At 37.1% G+C, this 24,404-nt stretch overlaps 1 protein-coding gene across 1 annotated transcript; it reads left to right on the top strand.

The window, feature by feature from the left end:
* Positions 1-483: 483 nt before the first annotated feature.
* On the top strand, positions 484-22,408 carry LOC114359223 (dynein heavy chain 5, axonemal; the record flags this gene model as incomplete). Its single annotated transcript, XM_028313524.1, has 18 exons — positions 484-522; positions 5,111-5,248; positions 7,526-7,646; positions 8,351-8,501; positions 9,778-9,962; positions 10,881-11,041; positions 11,710-11,826; positions 14,402-14,683; positions 14,756-15,080; positions 15,383-15,606; positions 15,757-15,904; positions 16,048-16,229; positions 16,517-16,720; positions 17,225-17,498; positions 17,778-17,832; positions 18,156-18,295; positions 21,629-21,777; positions 22,273-22,408. Coding segments are annotated over exons 1-18 (3,031 nt in total), but the record flags the coding sequence as incomplete, so codon positions are not given.
* Between the last annotated feature and the right edge of the window lie 1,996 nt (positions 22,409-24,404).

The following is a 24,404-nucleotide window of genomic DNA, read 5'->3' on the forward strand; positions in this document are numbered from 1 at the left end:
ATAGCACATTATTAAAAAAAAACCGAAATAAAAAAGTTTTTTCATATTTTTTAGGGATAGTACATTAGTAGAGCTACCTCTATCAGTTTGATTCACCCATTCTGGGACACCCTGTATACCATGTATGATGGCTCAGACACGAACACAGCTCGCGGTCACAATAAGTTACGACCTCGGGACCAGTCATATTTATATGAATCGAGTTTCGTGCTGGGTCCCCTATATTTTATCATGATATACGTTATTGTTCGACATGTGAGCATAAAAATTCGAATGCGAGCGACATTGTAGTGGTATCGTTCTATCATGGTTTAGTCGCGATATTCCGTTTGCACGCATCAACGGTATTTTGCGCATTTTTTTCGTCATGAAGAGTTTTTATGGTTTGAGTGCCACCCGCGGCGCCCGTCGAGGCGGCCTTGGGTAGTGACTATATGGCGGTTAAGTCTTAATAAAGAGCTGGATTAAGGAACACTAGTGGAAATGGATTTGACACTGTTGGGAAAAGTCATCAGCAATTTCGTGAGTTCATTCTTTTTTACGTTAAAGTGTAATTTAACGTATGTGAAAGTTCTTAAGTGTTCTAACTACCCATTACTATTAACAAGTTAGGTAGTTATTTAATTTTGTGACCGTTCATAATAATGTGCCCAATCTCATTAAATTAAAATCTTATTCTTATACGGTTTAATTATTTTGGTTTACAAAATAATCAGTGTTAATATTAAAAGCAAAATGATAATACATAATTGTATCTGCAATTCCTGTGGCTTACAGGATTCCAAACTCCAAAGGATGGAATACAAGTGAAAGTGTGATGATTAATAATAATATACTTATTCTAAAAATGTATTTACGAAGCCTGAATTAAAATATAGAGCTCTATAAAATTGTTCATAAACTTCATTATTAACTAATTAAGTGGTGACTTTTAATTTACATTTCCATTTGGTAGTCTGTCAGTTTTGAAATGTAAAAACTACAGGCAAGTTTTAATTAACTTTTAATTCGTTTCATTATTAATATTTTTTACAGACAGTAATTTTGGAACAGTAATTTAACTTTTATGTAATTTGTGAAGTTACAATATTTTGTCAACATAATACTAGAGTAATTTTTCAGCATGAAGTTAAATTTTTTATGGTTACCTACCGAGTTGATTCGCAATTGCACACTTTCGAACAGGAAGAAGAATGAGTTCATTAAATAGGTATATACAGGGTGGAAACGATAAGTGATCTCACTCGATTATTTTTAAACTATACAAGATATCCAAAAATTGGTTACTGATCCTGAAAGTGCTTAATGATCTCTATCCAACGGTATCAAAAATAGGTTACAAAATAAATGGGATCTATTCGAAAATTCAATGTTTCCAGCTTCCGTACATTTAGTAAAACCACATAATATTAAAAAGTATACAAGATATTCAAAAACTGATTACTGATCCTGAAAGTGCTTAACAAGCTCTATCCAACGGTACCAATAATAGGTTACAAAATAAATTGAATCTATCCGAAAATTCAATGTTTTCAGCCTCCATACTAAATGTATGCCAGCCGCACAATATAAAAGTGTTTACCAGTTTTTCAATATCTTGTATAGTTTAGAAATAATCGAGTGAGATCACTTATCGTTTCCATCCTGTATAAAGTATGAACGTGTATGTTTATCATAATATGCATTTTAATTATTTCCTAGGACATCCTGTATGTACATTTTAAGCCAAAACAATTAATACTAACAGTCGTATAATATTGGTGTACGGTATGGCACACTATTGAAGATTAGACTAAGTAGAACCTTCAGGGATAAAACATTTTCATATAGGTACAAGATAAGTCCGTGCTTATTACATTTTCCACTTCCATAACGCTTTCTTCTACTTTTACAAAAATAAGTTTTATAACACACACACATTAATTAAATCTTTCCAGCCAGTCCTTTTAGCGGCCCCCAAGTGCGCAATTAAAACAATAACATTATTTTACATAAACATATTGACTTGGCCATCGCATGAAAACACGTGTAAATTAAATTATTTAGTGCGATGGCCAAGTCAATAATTTATGTAAAACGTTAAAGATTTCCTGGCCTGGACTTGGTATTACATGGATCTCACAACTTTTTACCGTAGAACAACTGAGTTGCGAGACTTGGTTTTTTTGACAAGTATTGTTTTTGATGGGATGTGAGTTTATTGAATACTACCAGTAGCTTCCCGCCCGCGACTTCGCCCGCGTTCAATTTTGTCTGTGACGGAAAAACTTTATCGTGCGCGTCCCATCAAATTCTCTCAAGAAGAAGTAAAGTCCACGTGTGGTTTCATGAAACGGATATCATCAATTTATTAATTATTTGAATTATTTACCATGCACTTAAAAAGCATTAAACGCAGAATACAATGTGCAAAAGTGTGCATAAAGAAAATCAACAATGTTTGCAGCGGATCTTATTAAAAAAACCATTTTGTGTATTAATTTACGATGTACTGGTTAAATGTTGGTTTAAATGTTGCGCGCGTTTAAACAAATTGCATGTAATTCCGCCCCTGATAGTTATAAAGGCACATCTAACTTTTTTCGGATGAGTGAAACTCGAACAAATAACCATTAAATTATTTGAAAGTTTTTTATCACCGTTTTATACTTGTTGTTATTATGCGGCTTTCACTTTATTTAAAAATTGTTGTAACTAAAATGTTTTTAAATATTATATTTAAAAGTACTCACAATTTCATTTGCGAACCATCATAGCGCTCCGTGCCCTGTCGAGTAATGCACCAGAATTGTATTCACTTGGAAGCTAAATTGTGGACGACACAAATTGTAATATTTAATGCACTGAATACTTCTTAACGAGACAGTGCCTTTGATTAAAGTAGCTAAGAGCGGTTGCAAAATAATATCAGAATTCCGTACACTTCGCTATTTTTAATTTAGTTAATACTAGCCTAGAAATAGATAGCGGAACCTAGCGTTCTATGATCATTCTTCATTGTTTTTAACGTTTAAGTGTGATGTGGTGAACATTTTTATATTGAAGTTTAGAAAATTTTTTTTTTCACAACGAGGAAGCTCTTGGCCTGTATCTCACCTGATATGTGATTTGTGTAATGTGTGATGGTTATTGTTATGACTAAGTATTATATTGTTACAGTTTTCTTAATATTGAAATATCTGTTGAATAAAGTTATATAGCTCGTTATACTCGTAAGTTGTCCCTCACAAGCATAATAAAATTATTTTTGAGACGACAACTCTAGATTCTTACAAACGGGTACGCTGCATGATGTAGTTTTCATAATATCCTGAAGCTGAAAAATTTATATTGAAACCATTGGCTGCTTTTGCTTATCAAGCTTATTGGACAGAGCAATTCATTACTAAGTACGTTTTATTTTTATGGTTTATTGTTTTTAGTTTTTTCCCTGCATTGTTGAAGTCTGCAGCATTTAAGAACTATACAGGCAACTATTACGGCAACACTTATCTAGCTATTATTCTACGTTTAGTGGAACCTCTGAAGCGCAAAATTTTCTTTCCTATTGAATAATTTTAATTAGGTTTGTTCCATGGTCTAACCATACAGTATGGTTAGACCAGTATGGTTCATACTTGGAACTCTACAAAGTTTATTTCACGTTAGAGTTAGTTGTTATGATTTCGTATCTCCAATTAAAGTCAGTTCATTTCTATTATCACCCTTTTAAAAAATACAATAATATCTTATCGTCTAGCTAGGACCTACATAAATAAAATATTGGGAACTCTTCTTTGTTTTCAGTATCAGTAAAAAACATTTTATATCGCAATAAACAGCGTGGATTTTGCACCTTCAAAATTTTGGCTCTCTTGAAACCGCAAACACATGCCGTCAGCCATCTTTATCCATCAAAAGAACAATTTTCGCGATGATACAATGGCTGTGACGCACGACGTTATTTTCAGGCGACGCCTCCACCTGTTTATTAAATGGTCGATCAATTTAAATCATTGCGTGCTGCCCCCGTATTACTGACGGCGAGTGCGACGGCGTACCACCCCCTTCCCCCGAAATGACACTACTTGTCCATTTAATTTGCATTTAAAACAAGACTAACTTACACAACCATTGCCGCGCGACACAGCGCGGACGACCTGCCACAAAGCACCAAAAGTTTCCTACAAAATTTGTAGTCGCAGCAAAAAGAAGATTAAACACGCTAACTTTAAAATTTACAATCAGATCGTGGGTAGGTCTGTGGACGGTTTGAAGCACAATTAGCTCACACATTATTATGTGTGCTCGACTTAGTCGCTCATTTTTCCTTGAGAACAACGGCACGGGACACTTTAGATTTTATACGTACTTCTGAATTTTATACAAAATGTTCGTCCATGGGATTAAGCCAGGATCTAGCGAGGAAGAAGAAGAAGAAGATGTCATGGATATTCTCCAGGTTTGGCCTAAGCCCTCCGACGCAGAACTCTAATTGCATGCCCGATTGTCTAATAAGTTCGACATTTAAATGATATTTTTTCGAACTACACGAAAGCTTTCGATTGCTACCCCTTTAAACAATTAATTATTTTGTTAATATCGTGGTGCATCTTGGTGCCCTTTGTTAGTTATACTTGAGCTCATTTTAAAACCACCATGGATGAAGAAAAGCTAGCAAAATTTGTAAATATTTAATTAATATCAGTTTTTCTATTATGTAGAGGCCACATTTGATACAGTGATACACCTATATTTTTTACATAGTGACTTTGCTTAAACTGATCTGAAAAAGTGTCGATAGAGATATTTAAAAAAAAACGCTTTAAAATTATAAAAAGATCCGACCAGCTGCTGTAATTCATAACTCGCGTCCTACTTACTAAGACGATTTTTCTCATGTATCAAGGAAAAATACCAAAATTAATCAGTGCTAAATTCAGGGAGTTGAGACCAGAGATTTATGGGATATTTTTCCTTATTATGATTTGATTGCGGGCATCGCAGGACCGGTTGCTGTGGAAATCGTTGAGTCTTTGTCCAGGCCAAGTGCTGAACGAATGAAAAGATTTAAGTGCAGATAAAAAACATTACCTATCACATGAAGATAACCTGGAATTAATATTTATAGAAACGTCGGGAAGAATGCGAGCGCAAGGCGAGGAGGGGGGAGATGGACCCCCGGCTGGAGTTCACCTTCCAGCTCCTCATCGACGGCACCGGGCTCCCCAGACACGCCATCATGGACCATGTGTTCGAAGGAAATATGGTAAGTTGCTCTTAAACAAAACACAATTATTTAGAAAACAAAGCAATAATAGTCATAGTCATAAATGTTTATTGCATCATGTCGGTACACTTGGATCTTAAATAATAATACAGAGTCCCGAATCATGGCTCTGTAAGGGCATTGCAACATTATAACTAGTATTATTATACATAAAAATATTAAAATCAAAATTATCAAAATAACAATAATACAGACAATTGCTTAGGTATACATATTTATTTATTTATCTTGAGTTGAGATCAAAGAATTCTTTTAGTGTGGAGAAACATTTACTTAGTAGCCATTCTTTTATTTTTTTACAAAACAAATGATCTTTTCCAATGCTTTTTATTTCCTTAGGTATAACATCCTTCCTAAGTTATAATCTACACATACCTACTCTTTCCATCAAGTAACTCGTTATTACAAGAACTTTATTGTACAAAAGAAAACTAATAAATTCACCTTACGCCCATGTGACGATGGCGAAACGGCCACGCCACATATTTTGAATCAGGTGTAGACTGGTGTTCTGTGTTCATGTAGTTAGTTAGGATTAGGGCTTGTAGAGTTAAAAGTATGGCTCTACACAAAATGTAAGATCTTCTGAAAAAAGATTTTAAATTCTTTCACAATACGAGGCTCGATTTGGCCACATTTCCCATAAAAATGGTGTTTGGTTGGATGTTACTTACCTAATCGAAAAAAAGTATTTACCTACCCATTTACACACACGCAATTCTTAAGGACTGACTAAAAGACGTTTGGGAATTTTATAAGTACTTACAATAAAATATACCAGGTTCAACTCTATTCTCAAAGACCCCATAGATGTAAATCGCAAAAAAGTAGCATTAATCAGTCTCCTATTTTGCTTGCAATCACACATACTCCTAAAAAACCTTTTCCCTCTTGTATTTTCAAATTCAAATTCAAATTCAAATTCAAAACGTTTATTGCATGTCACATTACAATTTATATGTTGTTGCAAAATAGAGGTAGGTATACATGTGACGCCCTGCAAGGGCACAGCAAAACATCAGAGAGAGGGTTAGTATTTACCTTAAAAATAATTTTAAATAACATTTAGTTAGTCTTAAATGGTCAGTATTATACGGAAAAAAAAACGTTATTCCATTTTATTAAATTACAAAAACAATTTGAATTGAGACGTCGAAGCATTCCAATATGTCAGAAAATGATTAATAAAATTTTAGTCAAGCTTGTCATTAAAAAATTCTGGTAAGTCATAGTAGCCTTTATTTATTAAGAATGATTTTAGTGTTTTGTTGAACAGTGTTGATTTTTCTAGATTTTTAATGTTATTCGGTATATGATTGTAAATTTTTATTAGCATCGTCGGAGGGCTACATGTAACTAATTTTAATTTGGAAAAAGGTACTTTAAGTTTATTTTGGTTTCTATTGTTTCTTTTTAAACCTTCCAGTGGTGAGTATAACTCTGGGTGGCTCCTAACAAATTTACACGACTCAAATATGTATATAGACGTTAGCGTGAGTATTTGGTGTTTGATAAAGTGCGGTTTACATGATTCCAACTGGTCTATATTTGTTAATATTCTAATACACTTTTTTTGCAGTATAAATAATTTGTTTGCTTCACAAGAGTTCCCCCAAATAATTATACCATAGGAAAGTCTCGAATACGCATAGGCGTAGTATGCCGTTAGGGCCGTCCCGAAATCTGTTACCCGCTTTAAATGATAAAGTGCATAAATGAATGACGATATTTTATTCAGTAAGTATTGAATGTGCCTATTCCAGTTCAAATGTGTATCAAGATGTATGCCCAATAGCTTGGCAGAGTTTACAGTGTCTAGTTTTATATTGTTGTAGTGATATAATATCTGTAGCGCTTTTTTCTGGTAGGGTTTAAATTGTATAAGTTTGGTTTTGCTCAGGTTAAGTTGTAGGTTATGTGAATCAAGCCAACCCATAATCCTATCCAGCACCGAATTTAGCTTGATTTCCAATTCTGCGGTGTTACTACAGGGAATTAGAACTGAGATGTCATCGGCAAACAAAACACATCCTTCGTTCAATATACTAGGGAGGTTATTTATATAGATCAAGAATTTTACACATTAGTCGAAACATTTTCGAAATGTTTTTCTGTCCTACACTAATCTACTAAGTAATGACGATTTTTAATGCATAACAAGGCAGGTATTTGACCGCAATCGCTCCTGGTGTTAAGTGAGATGCAGTCTAGGATTTTATAAAGCATTCTTATTTATTAAATAGTTTAATGTTTTAGCTGGACGACATCAACCAGCTCTTCCTTCCCCACATGAGGAACAAACTGCTCTGGTACTACCAAGATGTGGAGGAGGTGGAACAGAAGTCTCAAGCCGACGGCACGAAGCCCCGACAGCAAGGTATTTGATTGAAAAAGAGTTGAATGAGACTGAGTTTTTTCCGCCACTTCTCAGCACCAGCAAATATTTTGTCCCGAAGTGGTGGTAGGGCAAGCTATATTTGGAACGTGTATACAGGGTGGAAACGATAAGTGATCTCACTCGATTATTTCTAAACTATACAAGATATCGAAAAACAGGTTACTGATCCTGAAAATGCTTCACGAGCTCTTTCAAACGGTACCAATAATAGGTTACAGAATAAACTGGAACTATCCGAAAATTAAATGTTTCCAGCTTCCATACATTTAGTACTATCACAGTCATGGCACTCATCTCTTGATAATATTAAAGCAAGTAAAGCCTAAAACGAATGTTTTCCACAAATAATTTACAAATTACGAGTTTATTTAATCGACTTTTTAAGCTTAGTATTTAACAAAAATAAATTAAACTTCTAATATTGTGTGGTTGGCATACATTTAGTAGGTATGGAAGCTGGAAACATTGAAGTTTCGTATAGTTGTAGTTTATTCTGTAACCTATTATTGGTACCTTCTGAAAGAGCTTGTGAAGCACTTTGATAATCAGTAGGTAACCAGTTTTTCGATATCTTGTATAGTTTAAAAATAATCGAGTGAGATTACTTATCGTTTCCACCCTGTATAAGTGCCCTGGAAAGGGCCTATGTACTGAATAAACTATTTCATTCATTTCATTTTAAGGGCAGGGTAAGCAGCCACCGCCTCAAGTGACTCTGAAGAAGAAACTGTTCTTGTCTGACGGCTGGGACGTGAAGTTCACTGGAGTGTGTATCTACATGTTCCGAATCAATGTCAGTAAGCAGCTGCCTGAAGAAGGGTTTCACAAAGATCTGTAAGTACCTATTTGTAACTGTTCGCAATTAAGTTAACTTCTAGTAAAATTAGAGAACTTAGGCCTGTTTTCACCATTAAGCCCTAATTTTTAAGTGACCCCTATGTAAACAAAATTCCTGTTAATTGCTACCATAGGCTTCACTTAAAAATTAGGGATTGATGGTGAAAACGGGCATAATTCTCTCAGATATGTTTATTTAAAGTTGCTTTTTTGTTGTCTGATTGTTTTGAGGAGAAAAACACCAAACATTTTTTTTCAGCGACATCATTACCCAACAATATTATTTTTTCTATGTTTAAAGTCAGTCAACTACTTGCACATAAAAAAAGTAATAATAATGATTGTAGCTTCATAATCCCAACTATAATATTATAAATGCGAAAGTAACTCTGTCTGTCTGTCTGTCTGTCTGTCTGTCTGTCTGTCTGTCTGTCTGTCTGTTACGCTTTCCCGCTTAAACCTCGCAACCGATTTTGATGAAATTTAGCATAGAGATAGTTTGAGTCCCGGGAAAGAACATAGGATAGTTTTTATCCCGGTTTTTGAAACAGGGACGCGCACGATAAAGTTTTTCTGTGACAGACAAAATTCCACGCGGGCGAAGCCGCGGGCGGAAAGCTAGTTAGATATAAATCGTAACGTAATATCACAAAAATACAATTTACATTTTGAAGCAGTACGCAGTATTTTCTGCCAAAAATCATTTTTGCTGATTGGCCACATAGAAAAAAAACTTTTTAGAATTTTTTTTTGAATAATTATCATAATCTTTATTAGGTATTTAATTATTTTGTTTTGAGAGGTTGCGTTCAGTCTCCTTGATCGCGCACCTGGCCGCAATGAAACTTTTTTTTGTTGAGCTAAATTAGATTATTCGATTGTCTTTTGTTTTCACTAGAAAATTTTTCGCGTGTTTCAAGTTTTGTAATTTTAATGCAAATATTTTATCTTTTTTAAAATTTTTGCTCGTGAATCTAAATATAACTCAAAGGACTGACTGACTGACTGACATAGTGATCTATCAACGCTCAACCCAAACCACTGGACGGATCGGGCTTAAATTTGGCATGCAGGTAGATGTTATGACGTAGGCATCCGCTAAGAAAGGATTTTACGAAACTCCACCCCTAAGGGAGTAAAACGGGATCCACCAAAGTCGCGGGCGGCTGCTAGTGTCATTTGATTAACGAAATTGAAAAGTAGGTAGGTATAATAATATTTTGTTAGTAAAATGCACTTCCTAGATCTCAATGTATTTTTGTTTCATGAATAGTTTCTGCGGGATATTGAACGCTGAGAAGGTGGGCTTGGTGACTGCGATCGAGCGGGTTATGGAACACGTGTACATGAGTGCGCTCGCGCATCCCAGCGCTGATGGGGACGAAGACGAGACCCGCTTCCCGATCGTGAAGAACCAGCTGCTGCCTGGACTGAGATCGTTCTGCAGCGCTTTAAAAGGTGAAGCCTTATTTTCATTAAAGCTGATTTACACGTGATAAATAGTTAAGTAGGTAAATACATTTTTACTTGATTTTTCTGTCAAATAAACACAATATTATACTAGTTTAAGAAGGCATTTGTATGTAGCTGTACAAAGAACTTAGTACCGGGCCCAACGCTTCATAGAAAGTGGTTGATCACCTTTAACTTAATTCCAAACGTTAAGCTCTTGTTTACTATGAAACTGCTTGTCAAAAAGTGTCAAGTGACAAGCCCGGCCCACCAACTTAACAGAAAAATCAACTATATAAACATTCAGTTACCTACCTACATATCACGTGTAAATCTGCTTTAAGACCCAGACTTGAAATAAGATAGTCGTCAAAACCCACTGTACAAAATTATGCACAAATTAATTTATTGCTGTGAGACCCAGAGACTCTTCTACCACACTGCCACAGCTTGTTTTGACAGTTTTTACCTTTTTTGGTTGGCAGCATAGATGCCATAGGCAATATTATAAACTAATCAAGATAATAATCAATTCTGTACGCGCGGTCTTAGGAGGATAGGGCTTTGCGGAATCTAACCACCGCAGTTTTAACCTTTATTCACTTATCATAAAGTCGAAAAGCGACTATTTTTAAAATCGAGACCTTTCGATTTTTTTTTTGTAATTGAAAGATTAATTATAAGGAAATTAGGATTAAGTACTTACTAAAAGGAAATTAGTTAATTTTAGGATTCAGACAGGCGCGCGAATCTGCCTAAATGGTCAAAATGTATTAAACTAGGTATACTACGAGTAAGTATAGCTATCGTACATTACCCTCATTTGCATCGCACAGTGTTGAGCATAATAAATAATCTTTTCCATATCACGCATACATACCTTTACCTACTCGTACATCTAAGTCACGGAATATCTTTTAACAGTTTGTGAAGACGTGTGCAACCAGATAAACCTATTCGATGACGGTCAAGCAATAATGGCTAGCATCCAAGACCAGAGTGAGCTGAAGGAGATGGCCAAAAACCCCACCACCATCACGATGCTGGAAGACCGCGTCACCGAATGGGTTAAGAAAGTCATGGAGGTAATTTTGATCATACATTTTTACCCTATTTATTATTATTTTATTATTATTTCCTCTTTAGAAAAGCCGCAAAAGTAAAGCTTCACTTATGAAAACAGTTCTAACTACGAGTAATACAGTTCGAACTCATCAATAATCCGTAGTCAATAAGATTCAATATGGAAAAGCAGTGAAATACATTTCCCAGTGTGGCACACTGCCAGTATTTAAACTTGACCCCGACAGAGTAACCAGTGTTATGTAAATGAGAGATCTTTGTTAAATAGTCGAGTGACTGAAACACAATTTTCACGATTATGAATTTACAGGTATTACCAGTGACTGTGTATTATAAATTGAATTATTCATAGTACGTATTATGCTAATGAGATGAGTAGCTACATAATTTATATGAATATTAGTACTATGAGTAACTCATTACTACGAGTATACTTAATATTATAAAGATATTTGTTTAATTTAACGTGATAGTCTCAGGAACTATTGGTCTGATTTGAAAAAATATTTTTGTATTATTATGGAAGGCTTTTAGGCTATAAAACAGCCTATATGGGCGGAGCAGTAGAGAAAAATGTTGCAAGAACGCGAAATATTATTAACTATTTTCACGCGTACGAAATCGCGGACACAGCTAATATAATCTAAATCAATTGTATAATACTTTCCAGATACTAAGTGAAAGTGAACAGTTGCGCCGAGAAGTGGACTCGAGTGGACCTCAAGACGAACTGGAATATTGGAAGAAAAGGGGGGCACAGTTTTCCCAGCTCGTGTCTTACTTACAGGTAAAATCAACATGTTGAGATAAGTGTTCGTTTCAGTGACGTCCACTGCTGGACAAAGGCCTCCCCCAAGGATTTCCACAAAGACCGGTCCTGCGCCGCTCGCATCCAGTCACCTCCCGCGGCCTTCACCAGATCGTCGGTCCACCTAGTGGGAGGCCTGCCCACGCTACGTCTTCCGGCTCGTGGTCGCCACTTAAGAACCTTCCTGCCCCAGCGGCCATCAGCTCTTCGAGCTAGGAAAGTTCTTGAGTGGCGAGATAAGTGTAACTAGTACAAATAAATTTCAATGAGAGTCCGGCTTCGATAGAGTAAAAAATTAAGGACTATTTTGATGAATTTCCCTTTATAGAGTTGTGCATGTGCATTGCAACAAACAAAAAATTTCATTAGTTCGAGTCATAAATTTTTTTTAGGTTTTTAGTTTTTATTTTGCACTTAGAATGATTTTGTTCAAAAATATTGATAAAAGAAACAAAAGCGTTGGTAATATGTTGGTGCTAGTGGGGCGTGTGAAGGATTTGAACCTCCAACCGCGGACGGAGTCCGCCGCTCTAACCGGTTGAGCTAACACGCCTTATTTCAATGGACAAAATTTGCGATCCCTATCCCGAATATGACGTCATCGCGACGCAGTGCGCAGACTCGCGGAGGGGACAGTCCAGACAGTCTCGTTAAGTGATTGATGTCTGGATTGATTTACTATGAACTGTATGCCTACCGCATTCGGATCTTATTTGCTTGATCGCAATTGTCAACAGTTAATAGGGAGCCAATTTGTAGCGGGATTGAATTGAAAATGAGTAAATTACAAAAAAGCGGTGCTGTTTGGAAAATGAAATGATTATTTCGTTATAAACTAAAATAAAGGGCACTTAATCTAAACTTATTTAATAAGGTTTTGCTTTAGTACAGTCAGGCCTGGCTCACTCCGCGCGGTACATCCGATAATTACCTACAGCGAAGCGCCCCGCCGGCGGGTATTATATCAGTCGAGTGTCACGCACGCGCCCGTCAGGTCGCTGGCGTGCGTTGTGGCACCTAATTCTATGATCGAAGTATTATTTAAAAAGGGACATAAAGAGAAAGAAATATGATTGAGCGGCGTTCGGGTGTTTAAATTCGAAAAGAAATCTACCGGATTTATCTTTTTTTTCGCTTCCCAAAGATGCTAGGTAATCAATAATTCTTAGGATAGTATAGGAACCTAACCTATCATGACTACTGCTCAGAATGCGTTCGTTCGTTTCAGCCAATTAATGACGTCCACTGCTGGACAAAGGCCTCGCCCAAGGTTTTCCATAATGAATGCGTACTTACCTACATACGTACCTCATTACAAATAAGTAGATTAATTATTTTTTTTACTTGACACTACTAGAACTAGCAGCAACCCTAACAGCGTAAGAAGAGTTCAGAGGCACGCGATAGAAAGAGACAAAACTTGTAGGTGAATAAAATTGTAGGTACGTAGTGCTGTGCGAGCTGAATTCCACTGTATCGCGTCGTAGCAAGACTCGCATTTATTTAAATCATCTTGCGGAGTAATCCTTCTGTACAGTCCTCTCAACTTAAGCTGAGAATTGCATTTGTGTGAGTGCACACCGATAGTTTAGAGTGGCAATCGGCTTGAAGCGCGGCGCGTCCCGCGCATGGTTTATTATAGCAAGCGGCCTGAAGCGCGGCGCGTCCGCCACGCACCGCTTCCATGTCGCTCACATACTTCACTTCACCCCCGGTACTGATAGCAGATACGTGTAATTTTATGTAATTGTGTTCCAAATATTAGTGAAATGGCTCCTACTGTAAGTGAATTTCCTGTACGAAATCCATTAAGCAGCCAAGTGAAAGAAATTTTATGCAAATTGAATACGTATTTTAAACGTGTGAACGAAAAGTTTTTAGTCTGTTTTTATTTTGTAATTTTATAAAGTTTGTCTTTTTGTTGTATTTTGTAAGGCTGGCTGGACGCCCTCTCTATAAACGGTGCTCGCAGAATATCAGCGTCGAGGTACTTCGTGCCTTGGCATATGCTGAGCGAGGACCTGTTTTTATTTATTTATTTATTTAAAAGGATGTGTGAAGTGTCGTTACATCGGCCCAATTGGTAGCAAGTGTTTTAGACTTTCTTTTAATAAAACATTAATTTTTTTTGTATGTGTTTTACTAACGGTACTTTTGGCGATCACTCACACAAATGCAATTCTCAGCTTAAGTTGATAGGACTGTACCTGTACTATTACTTATTCTGTGGTACAGTTCCTAGTCTAGTTACTTTTTATTGGATTTGGAATACCTACATCGCTCTACTAACCTCACACTTGATTCCGCTAAAGATAGATCAGCTTTTTATGCAATGCACACTGACACAGATAGCGGTACTACATTCCACGCGGTAGGTATTGAAAGCCCAATATTGTGGTGCACGCATAAAAATGATATTAGTCAGCGTCAAAAAATTCGTAACACCTAAAATGACCAAAAAATAGTTAAAACAAAAGACGTGTTGCGGACTTATTGGCTACTTTGGGTGTCACGAACTACAATTTGACGCTAACTGTACAACATGTTCTAACAGGACAATGAAGTGCAATTGACGCTGACGGCCCTACAGCTGGCCAATTCCAAAGTGATTCGCCTGTGGCGCGACACCGACCACAAAATAACTTTCTGCTACAACGAGGCGAAAGACAATGCCAAGTTCATCCAGGCCATGGAGAAATGCTGCCATTCCCTTTACTTGGATGACCCAGTCAAGATCAAAGATTCCATCTTGAGCCTGCTGCAGACCGTAAGGTTGATTCACAGTGTGTCACAGTTTTATAATACATCAGAGAGGATTTCTTCGCTCATGGTCAAGGTATTTATCATTTGACCGTTACTATCCATGCGTAAAGCTTAAAGTAAAATATATACCCTATTTGTTTTCCAGATTACAAACCAAATGATTGAGACTTGCAAACAGTACATCACTTGCCGTTTCAAAGAAACCATCTGGTCTCAAGAGCGATCTCTGGTCAGAGAAAAGCTCATCCACTGCATCAACCTCAACAAGACATACCGAGAAACATATCTCTTCGTTAAAAACCAACCATTTTTACCCAACACAGAGCAGTTCAGCTTCTCCGAAAACTATGTGTTCGGGAAATTCGATACATTTTGTAAGCGATTGAATAAAGTCATCACCATGTTCGATCTCATGGATGATTATAACCATCTATTTGCGAAAAGGATGGAGGGACTTCTTCTTGGTGAAGGTGGGTATTCTGATTAAATATACAGAAGTACAAGGTATGATTTATCTTGAAGCCTTCCCTGTAAGCAGTTTGATAAAATTGGGAGATATAGCTTTATTGGACGTCTTTTTATTTGAAAAATATTAACAAACGAATGAAATCGCTATGTATGTATCTACATAGTCATAGTCATTTATTCCATAAACAATAACATAATCGTATCAGTTTACTATTTAACTTCTACGTAACTTGAACATTGATAAATAAAAAGCTTTATTATTAGTACTATTTAACTTTAAGGTTCTATTTTAACTCTGTCATAGACTTGGAAGAAGCAGTGCACACATTCGAAGAAGCTAAGAAGGTGGTGACAACATGCCAGTACGACTACCTGGACTATCGTAACAACGAGTTCGACAAGGACTACCAAGTGTTTGAGGGGAAGACCAACACCCTGCGAGAGTCCATTGGGAATACAATAGAGCTGAACTTCTCTAGCGTATGGGAGACGCCGCAAGGGATCAAGTTCCTGACAAGGTTTGAGAAAGTAAGTATGAATAAGTCCCGAATGCATTGCATTCTGGAACATAGAAATAATAATTATGGCATTTATGTCGTAGCCAAAGATAATAGGTATTTGAACTAGATAGATTTTTTGAAATTGATTGAGTTTATCCTGTACCTCTTATACCTGCAGGTTAGTCAAAAGATTCAAATAACAAAACTGAGCGAAAAGTATGACCGTGTACTGAAATACTGCGAAAAAGAGGTGGACAAGATCACTAAGATGTTCAAAAGGCAGAGAGAGGACCCTCCACTGCCGAGGAACTACTCACCTGTCGCAGGTAATGTGATGTACTATCATGATACATAATATTATAATTAAATCGTTGTTTCAGTTAGATTTTTCAGTGGTTCTAGCTCATATCCTCGATCTCGATTCAGCTGTTGGTTTTTAAACCTTATCTAAACCCAACTTATCTGCTAGGTCGCATCAAATGGTCGCGCTGCCTCATGTTCAACATGCGGGAGACTGTGGAAAGCGTGTGCGCACATCCCGTGTTACGTGCCCTGCCCGCTGCTGCTGACGTCACGCGCAAGTATACCAACACTCGCTCCCTGGTGTCCACTTACGAGGAAACCATGAGGGCCGTGTGGATGAATCAGAACGTGAGTACAGATGATCAGGAAACCAGAAAATCTATAAAATGAAGGTATGAGCCATACTGAACTTAGCAATGTAAACTGTTTCCAGTACGAATGATGGTGAATATTCATTATTTGCAAAATTAAAATTACTTACTTTTTTCTGTCCCTAACTGAAAGAAATCTATCTATTCATGTTCTTTTGAATATATCAACTTTCAGTTCTTCGTAAGCTTATACGAGACTAATCCTCACTCACAAACTATGGATGAAAGTCTGATATAAATTATTTATTATTATTATTACTACAGCTATGGGATGTGGACGACAGTCTAAACAACACATTACTTCGCATCGACGAGTCTGGCCGCATCTGCGTGAACCTGGATCACACCATCCGCCTGCTGATTCGGGAGTCCGACTGCCTCGTCAAGATGGGCATAGATCTGCCTATAGTCTGTCACTCGCTGTACGCTAAGAAGAACTATTTTACGCTGGTCAATGACTCTTTACAGGTATGTCATAATGTAGCCAAATCTTATTAAGGCATAGCATATTATTATAACTGAGTAGGTTGTAGGTAGTAGAAGAGCAGTGCAGGAGGTCGTGGTTTTTATGGTTTTTCATTCAAGCGCCATATCGAGACTTTAGGTAAGCTGCTATCTGAAGCGTCAAGCTGGAAGTGCGTCCTCTATTCCTGTCACAAGTGGTCCGCCTTTTGTCTTTACTCTTGCTCCGTGTACGCCTCGTCACCTAGATCAGCGGGGACTGGAAGGAGTTCATCGACTGCACCTTTTAATGATGTATCTAATCTTGAACCTTCTAGTTCCTCCTCGAAGGCTACATCACCACCGTCAGGTTCGTCAAGCTGGAAGTGCGTCCTCTTTTCCTGCCACAAGTGGTCCGCCTTTTGTCTTTTACTCTTGCTCCGTGTCCGCCTCGTCACCTAGATCAGCGGGGACTGGAAGGAGTTCATCGACTGCACCTTTTAATGATGTATCTAATCTTGAACCTTCTAGTTCCTCCTCGAAGACTACATCACCACCGTCAGGCGCGTCAAGCTGGAAGTGCGTCCTCTCTTCCTTCCACAAGTGGTTCGCCTTTCGTCTTTACTCCTGCCCGGTCTCCGCCACGTCACCTGGACAAGCGGGGACTGGAAGGAGTTCATCGACTGCGCCGACGCCGCCATCAAGTGCTTCGATGTCCTGGTCACGAGGGTCCACGACATCTACACTAATAGGATCATCTACGTCCTTTCAGGGATGCAAGATGTTTCTTTGATTACATTGCCTGGTATGTTACTAATACTATGTAGTTAGTTACTACTGACAAAAGGACACGTTGTTTATCACGGTCACATCTCATAGTAACAAGTTAATAATAATTTACTGCTAGCTAGCATAAAGACCTTGAATTATTAGGACCACCCCTTAATGGATTTGAGTTAATTACGAGTAGGTATATCAGCGGTCGTGGTACGGTGTACTGACCGTGGCTTGTGTTTTTTACACTCATAATTTATAAGGTATCCACAATAATAATTAAATAACAAAATAAATCAATTGTCAACAGAGGAAACTCCATGGTCTGTCGAAGAGTTCATAGAAAATGTGGAAACTGGATGCCGGTATGAATCTTTCACTTATAGAAATTGTTGTAAAGTATACAACGAGCCTTTAACCTTTANTAATTAACACTGAAAAATGACTATGTTTTTTAAATTTGCCAAAAAATAATTAAATAATGATTAAAAATTGATTACATTTACTACTAGATCCTTTATTAATAGTTATTTGATATATATCAACTCTTTGATAAATTCAAGTTGGTTCAGATATGAAATTATGAAGAATTTTAGATAGGGGTCTGTGAGACCCGACGTCCATGGGAGTGTGATTATTTTTTCACGACTATAGTTAAAGGTTAAGTGTACTGATGATTTTTTTCAAGCAATGCATGTGTGGAGTTCAACCGCAAGAGTCTGATGGTGGAAGAAGCCGTGGAAGAGGTGTTGGACCTGGTGAAGAAGGCAGCTCAGCAGATCAGACCGACTGAGATCAACCCTGACTTTGAGTTCCTGATTGCTGATGGTAAGCATTCCCTTGACCCTTTACGCGTACAGCAGGTCAAGATGACAAAACAAATGACGTCACGAGTTGGGCTTGTTACGTCGTTGTTATCGCCCTTGTTTTATGCTAAAAATGATGACTTTAGTACCTAATTAAATAAGATTTTGAACTTTCACAGCCGAAACTAATACCTACTATAATAAAATTTCCGTTTGAGACCTGTTGCGCGCTGTTTTCAATGTTTAATTACCGTATTTATTTTATTTCGGAAGTGTAGTACATACTAACATTGGCACAATCTGTGTGTCTGGTATTGCGCCATCTGTTGTAGCTGCAATGTTTCATATTCCCACAGGACTACGCGTCTTTCGCACTCATTTCCCCTCTGCATGACAAAGTACTCATAGTTCCCGTCCCGACCGTGCTGCCACATTTCACAATCATGTGTCCACTATTTATTTTATGACTAACCCTCTAGTATGTTATAAACAAATAACATAATATCTATAAATTTTTAGTAAATTGATACGGTTAATATTTATGACCAAATCATAAAAAAGCCAGGGTACCACAGTCCATAAGCCAGCAATTGAGCAATTCGGATTTTTCATAAGTTCACTTGGCATTAGAAAAATTAATAAAAATGCTAAAAGAATAAAAAAAAAAGATTAATGGGGAATACTGGGTAATTTAAGTATTTCACTTAAAATATTAGGTATTTTTTTATGTATAGCAATATTCAGTTTTTTTATTTATTTTCCCGAGAAAAGAGCAGAACTCGGTTGTTTCACAGTGCCTCTTTTATCGAGTCCATACAAACCAACCATTTAACAATGGCTGGTCATTTTTCAGCAATTTTCCCCAACCACTGGTATCCAACCTGTTGCAACAACTGCTATTGGTTGGCCTGTAACGAAAATGTTTTTCAAGCCCAACTTTATGCGTAGCTTACGCAAGCCATTAGTTGAGAACCCCTGGTTTTGAGGAGTCCCCCCATCATTTGCAGCTTTGACTCCGCCCAGTCTCACTATCTCTGCAATTCCATTGGATAATAAGAAGTGGAGCTTTCAAACCCAACGGATGTGACTTGATTTATTACTCTATAATCAGGCCATGCTCTCAGACCTGACATGAGATGGCGCATTACTGCTATTCATTTCCTAAATAAATAAGTTTTGTATGTATGTTGTGAAACGTTTTAGGGTCTTGCCACATTGACGGATTGCAAGCGTTTTCTGGACGGAGCAGCGGCGCGGCTCGGTCTGATACTGACTGACCTAACGCACACAGCACCACGCAGTCTATTAGCAAGAGATATGCATTTTTTGTGAAGTAATGTTAAAGAGTAGCTGAGAGACTGGTTTGATTGATTCAATCTCAATAACATTCAAAATACACGTAAAAGGGGTGTAAGTTCAAATTATTTACCCGACAGGAGACAAATGTTTATAAGACTTGTTTAGAGCCCTTGATTTAATCCATTCATGATATACAGGTGCTAACAGAGACTTTATTATTACTAAAGGAACCCCATAATAAAGTTATTTGTATTACTGACCATTGCGTTTATTGTCGGGGCAGCTGGTACAAACTGTTATTTTTCAAGGTTACAATCGGAATGAAAAAGTGTGTGTCTTCGTTAACCCTTTCCCTTTGAGATCATCAGAACTCAGGTGAAATTGAATACAAATAAAACGGAATTTCGGAAGACTTTTTGTAAGCCGTTAGCTAACCCGTTATTAGTATCTAGGATAGATTATTTTTACCCGACTACGGCAAAGCAAAAGGAGGGTTATGATTTTGACAGGCTATGTATGTATGTATGTTCATCTGTTCCCTCGTAACTTCTAAAATACTTATCAGAATTCGACAAATGACATACAGGGTGGAAACGATAAGTGATCTCATTCAATTATTTCTAAACTATACAAGATATCGAAAAACTGGTTACTGACCCTGAAAGTGCTTCACGAGCTCTATCCAACGGTACCAATAATAGGTTACAGAATTAACTGGATCTATCCGAAAATTAAATGTTGTAAGCTTTCATACTAAATGTATGCTAGCCAAACAATACTAGAAGTATTAATTTTTTTTTATTAAATAATAAACACTTCAAATGAACTCGTAAATTGCATTCTTATTAAATATTCTTATAAAATTATTCTTGGAAAACATTGGTTTTAGCCTTTAATTGCTATAATATTATCAAGACATGAGTGCCGTGACTGTGGCTGTACTAAATGTATGGAAGCTGGAAACATTGAATTTTCGGATGGATGCAGTTTATTTTGTATAGGTTATCGGTACCGTTGGATAGAGCACGTGAAGCACTTTCAGGATCAGTAACCAGTTTTTTAATAACTTGTATAGTTTTTAATATTATGTGGTTTTACTAAATGTTTGGAAGCTAGAAACATTGAATTTTCGGATAGATCCAGTTTACTCTGTAACTTATTATTGGTACCGTTTGAAAGAGCTTGTGAAGCACTTTCAGAATCAGTAATCAGTTTTTCGATATCTTGTATAGTTTAGAAATAATCGAGTGAGATCACTTAAAGTTTCCACCCTGTATAATTAATTCCTATAGATGTATTGAGATATAATGTAGGTACTACGCTAGTATTACATACTAGCGGCCGCCCGCGACGCGTGAATCCCGTTTTACCCCGTTAGGGGAGGAGTTTCGTAAAATCCTAACATCATAACATCTACCTACATGCCAAATTTCAGCCCGATTCGTCCAGTGGTTTTGCGCTGTGCTGTGCATTGATATATTTTTTTCATCCACAATAAGAATGCTCTTGACCTGCATCTCAACTGATGGAAAGTGATCAGACCGATTTGATGTGCGATTTGAAAATGAGGATAAGAAAGAACATATTGCATTAAACAAGAAGTCGCTGTGCAAGTGATTTAAATTGATAATGTAAAATTTCCGCGTACCGATCGCGTGGAGTATTCATATTGTGTTAACAAGAAAAAAACAACATATAAAATGTTCTTTTTAAGCCGAGAAAAAACGTTGATGTGTTGGTAGGCAGTACCTACTTAAGTTAGGTATTTGTTTATCTATTTATGCTTCGTGCCATTTGCACTTACAGCCAGAAGTCAATAATGACATTAATTTCATTTTAATATAATATTCCCTAATGTTTCAGTAATGATGTAAGGCAATTTACTGTTATCTCACCTAAATATCTCACGCGGACTTTTTGAGACAAAAATACGAGTAAATTGTTCATTGGTATTCCTATTTTTTTTTAAATATACCTAACTGCTGAACATCTTTTACTTCCTTTCCCCCATAAGAAGTCCCAGTCACCATTATTAACAAGCGATATTTTTCTGCAGACGATCCTCAAGCAGGAAGTGGCCCAGCGTCCACTGCTAATGAGTCGACCTCCAGCGGACAGCAGGACTGGTCAGCAGTTTGGGAGTGCTTCGAGAACCCGCACAAATTGCTGTCCACGCCTGCTGGTGGGCTGTCCAAAAGCATGCAGGTATGTTTAGTGAGTCAGATGATGCGCCAAAGAAATTTTGTTTTAACGTGCTTGTAGTATTTTGTATAGTTAGGGTAGTTTCGCCCGTTTGCGGTCATTGTGTAGTTTCGTATTCGGAGGGATTTTTTCCAAAAGCAAACAAAAAACCAACTAAATTACCATTTGTAGGCTTTATCTAAGAAAACGGTATCGTTTAATGAAAAAACTTTATCAGATTGTGATGATTCCTGTTTTTGGCCGTCTAATTCAGTTTACGGCCGTCTAATTCAGTTTACGGCCGCGTGCAATGTTAGTTTACGGCCACTATTTTTAATTACTTTTATTTCTATTCTTTAAATAAAAATCAATAAGTTTTACTAAGTTATTTATTTATTTTTGGTCTTTGAATGAACAAGTAAAAGGCGTGTTAAAAACGAAGCTCACGTCGAATGCGTCTATATTGCATCCTTATGTCGGCTGATGGGGACTGGAATGATGATAATGATGATGATTCAGGAAATGGTGAAAAACGCCGTGAGCGAAATGCGGAGGTACTACAGCAGGAAAGTGGTGGATGTTCTGATCAAGGTCACCCGGAGGACACTTGACCTCATCATCAAAAGGTTCTGCTCTGACCCAGCCATCACCGAAGGTCAGTAACATTTAATTACGCTTTTTGTTAATTTTTCCGAAGACTGGAAAGCAAGGTCGTGAATTGGGTAACTTATGTTTGAAACTTACATTTCCATTGTAACTAAATACTGTGCAAATTCTTCACTCGCAGACAGTTTGGGTATCGATGATGGCCAAATTATATTTTCTTCAATAATTAATAAGTTTGTATTAAAAAAATATATCTACCTATATCGATTTACAACTGGTACCTATTGCGCCATTTCTTTATACTTATCCTTATACTTACCATTTTTTTATTTAAGCAACTGTTATTGTTTTTATATTTCCATTTGCCCCCTTCAAACTTTGCCACGGGGCACCACCCCGGCCGTAAATAGGTGGCGTTAACCACCCCGGTCATAACAAAGCCAGAGGGGTGGCTGCTGCGTGATTTCTCTAGAGCCAAAGAACTTTCTCAGTTTCATGCGAGCCTGGTACTTTGTAGGCGTTACCCACTTGCTCCCTACAAACTGTACATGCGCCTTTGCGTCCAAACCACGTGGAAGCCACGTGTTGTGCAACAAGAAAATCTAGATCACAAATGCAAATACGTACACCTTCTTTTTTAACGTCAAAGCGTTCTTGGTTTTCTGTGACCCTGACTAGTACTTCAAAACATTTTTTCACGCAAACAAAAATTATTTCCAATTGTTTGATTGAGTCCTCAAGCCACGCGTTTACTACGAATGTTTTCATCGCTGTCGTAGTCATGGAGACAATAATGCCTCTCAACATTGTTTGTTAACTGGAAAATTCACTGTTACTGCAATGACCATAAGGTCTCTAATCAAATCAGCAACAGAATTAAAAGTAACACGCATGCGCATCACAAGCTTGTGTGTGTGCACTTGTACAGGTGTGTCCGAGTGAGATGGAAGCCTATATCGATTTCGCTCAGAATTTTGTTCTTAATTTACTCCACAGGCTTATGATGCTCTGGTACTACCCCTTTCTCGCTTAGCCCTGAATAGCCCTCGCAGTCCGCCGCACATGCGCCCTAGATTTTGCCCTCAGGGTCGGAGGGGTGAAATTAGTTAAGTGTGATAGGACTCTCAGTCTTACTCACTGAAAAATAAAGTTTAAAATCACAGTATACATCATTACCAAGCAGAATACTCGGAATCAACCTCTTACTAAACTTGTGCTCCTGGTATTATTGCGGGTATCAAGCGGATAAATATGTCCCGCAGCCCTGTGCAGCCTGAAATTTCGACCCCTATGATATTTTCTCTAGTAAACAAACATAGGGAGAAACACGATTTTTAATTCAAATATTCACAATCATTTTATTATTATTAACAAACTAAGAATTATTTAACAGGTAAGAATTATTTATTCATCTGAAAAATATAAGTTGATGCTTTAGCATTTTATACAAAACTTGTAAATAAACAAGTGGTAAAAAATCGATCGATTTAATTTTATAATAATTAAGTATAGCCTCGCACTTTTGGTAATAAAATATTTCTTTTGTTTAAATAAAATGAAGTGTTTAGCTTAATTTAATCTTCACGATCTTAATTAATTTTGTTATTGAATAAGGGTATGAATTATTAAGAGCATTATCTCAAACACTAACTACAAGTACTACAAGGTTGCGATAAGTTAAACAAAATAATATCACACACAATGTAAGCATATTTTTTTTACCCGCACCCGTACACTAATGTAATGGGCCAAACTTTTCCCACAACTACAGCTTCAACTTACAAAAGCGTCACCTTGTATATTTTCAGTGAAAATGTTCACCACCTTTACTTTTCAGCGCCTCTGTCGTGCCTCTGTCGGCGGAAAATTGTATTCTAGCTTTTCTTTTACTGCGGACGCAAAACTACCTCTTAAGAAATCATGTTTTCCTGGTACTGGTGCGGCTAGTTGCGGAAGAAACGTGCCGGCTTGCGGATAAAATGTCTCGCTGCGACCTAAAAATCTATTCTATGAATGGATCATTTCAATAAATAAATTATTCTGAA

Source organism: Ostrinia furnacalis, unplaced genomic scaffold, assembly GCF_004193835.3.
Source record: "Ostrinia furnacalis isolate ACB-3 unplaced genomic scaffold, ASM419383v2 OfSCF0312, whole genome shotgun sequence".
Taxonomy (NCBI): Eukaryota; Metazoa; Arthropoda; class Insecta; order Lepidoptera; family Crambidae; genus Ostrinia; species Ostrinia furnacalis.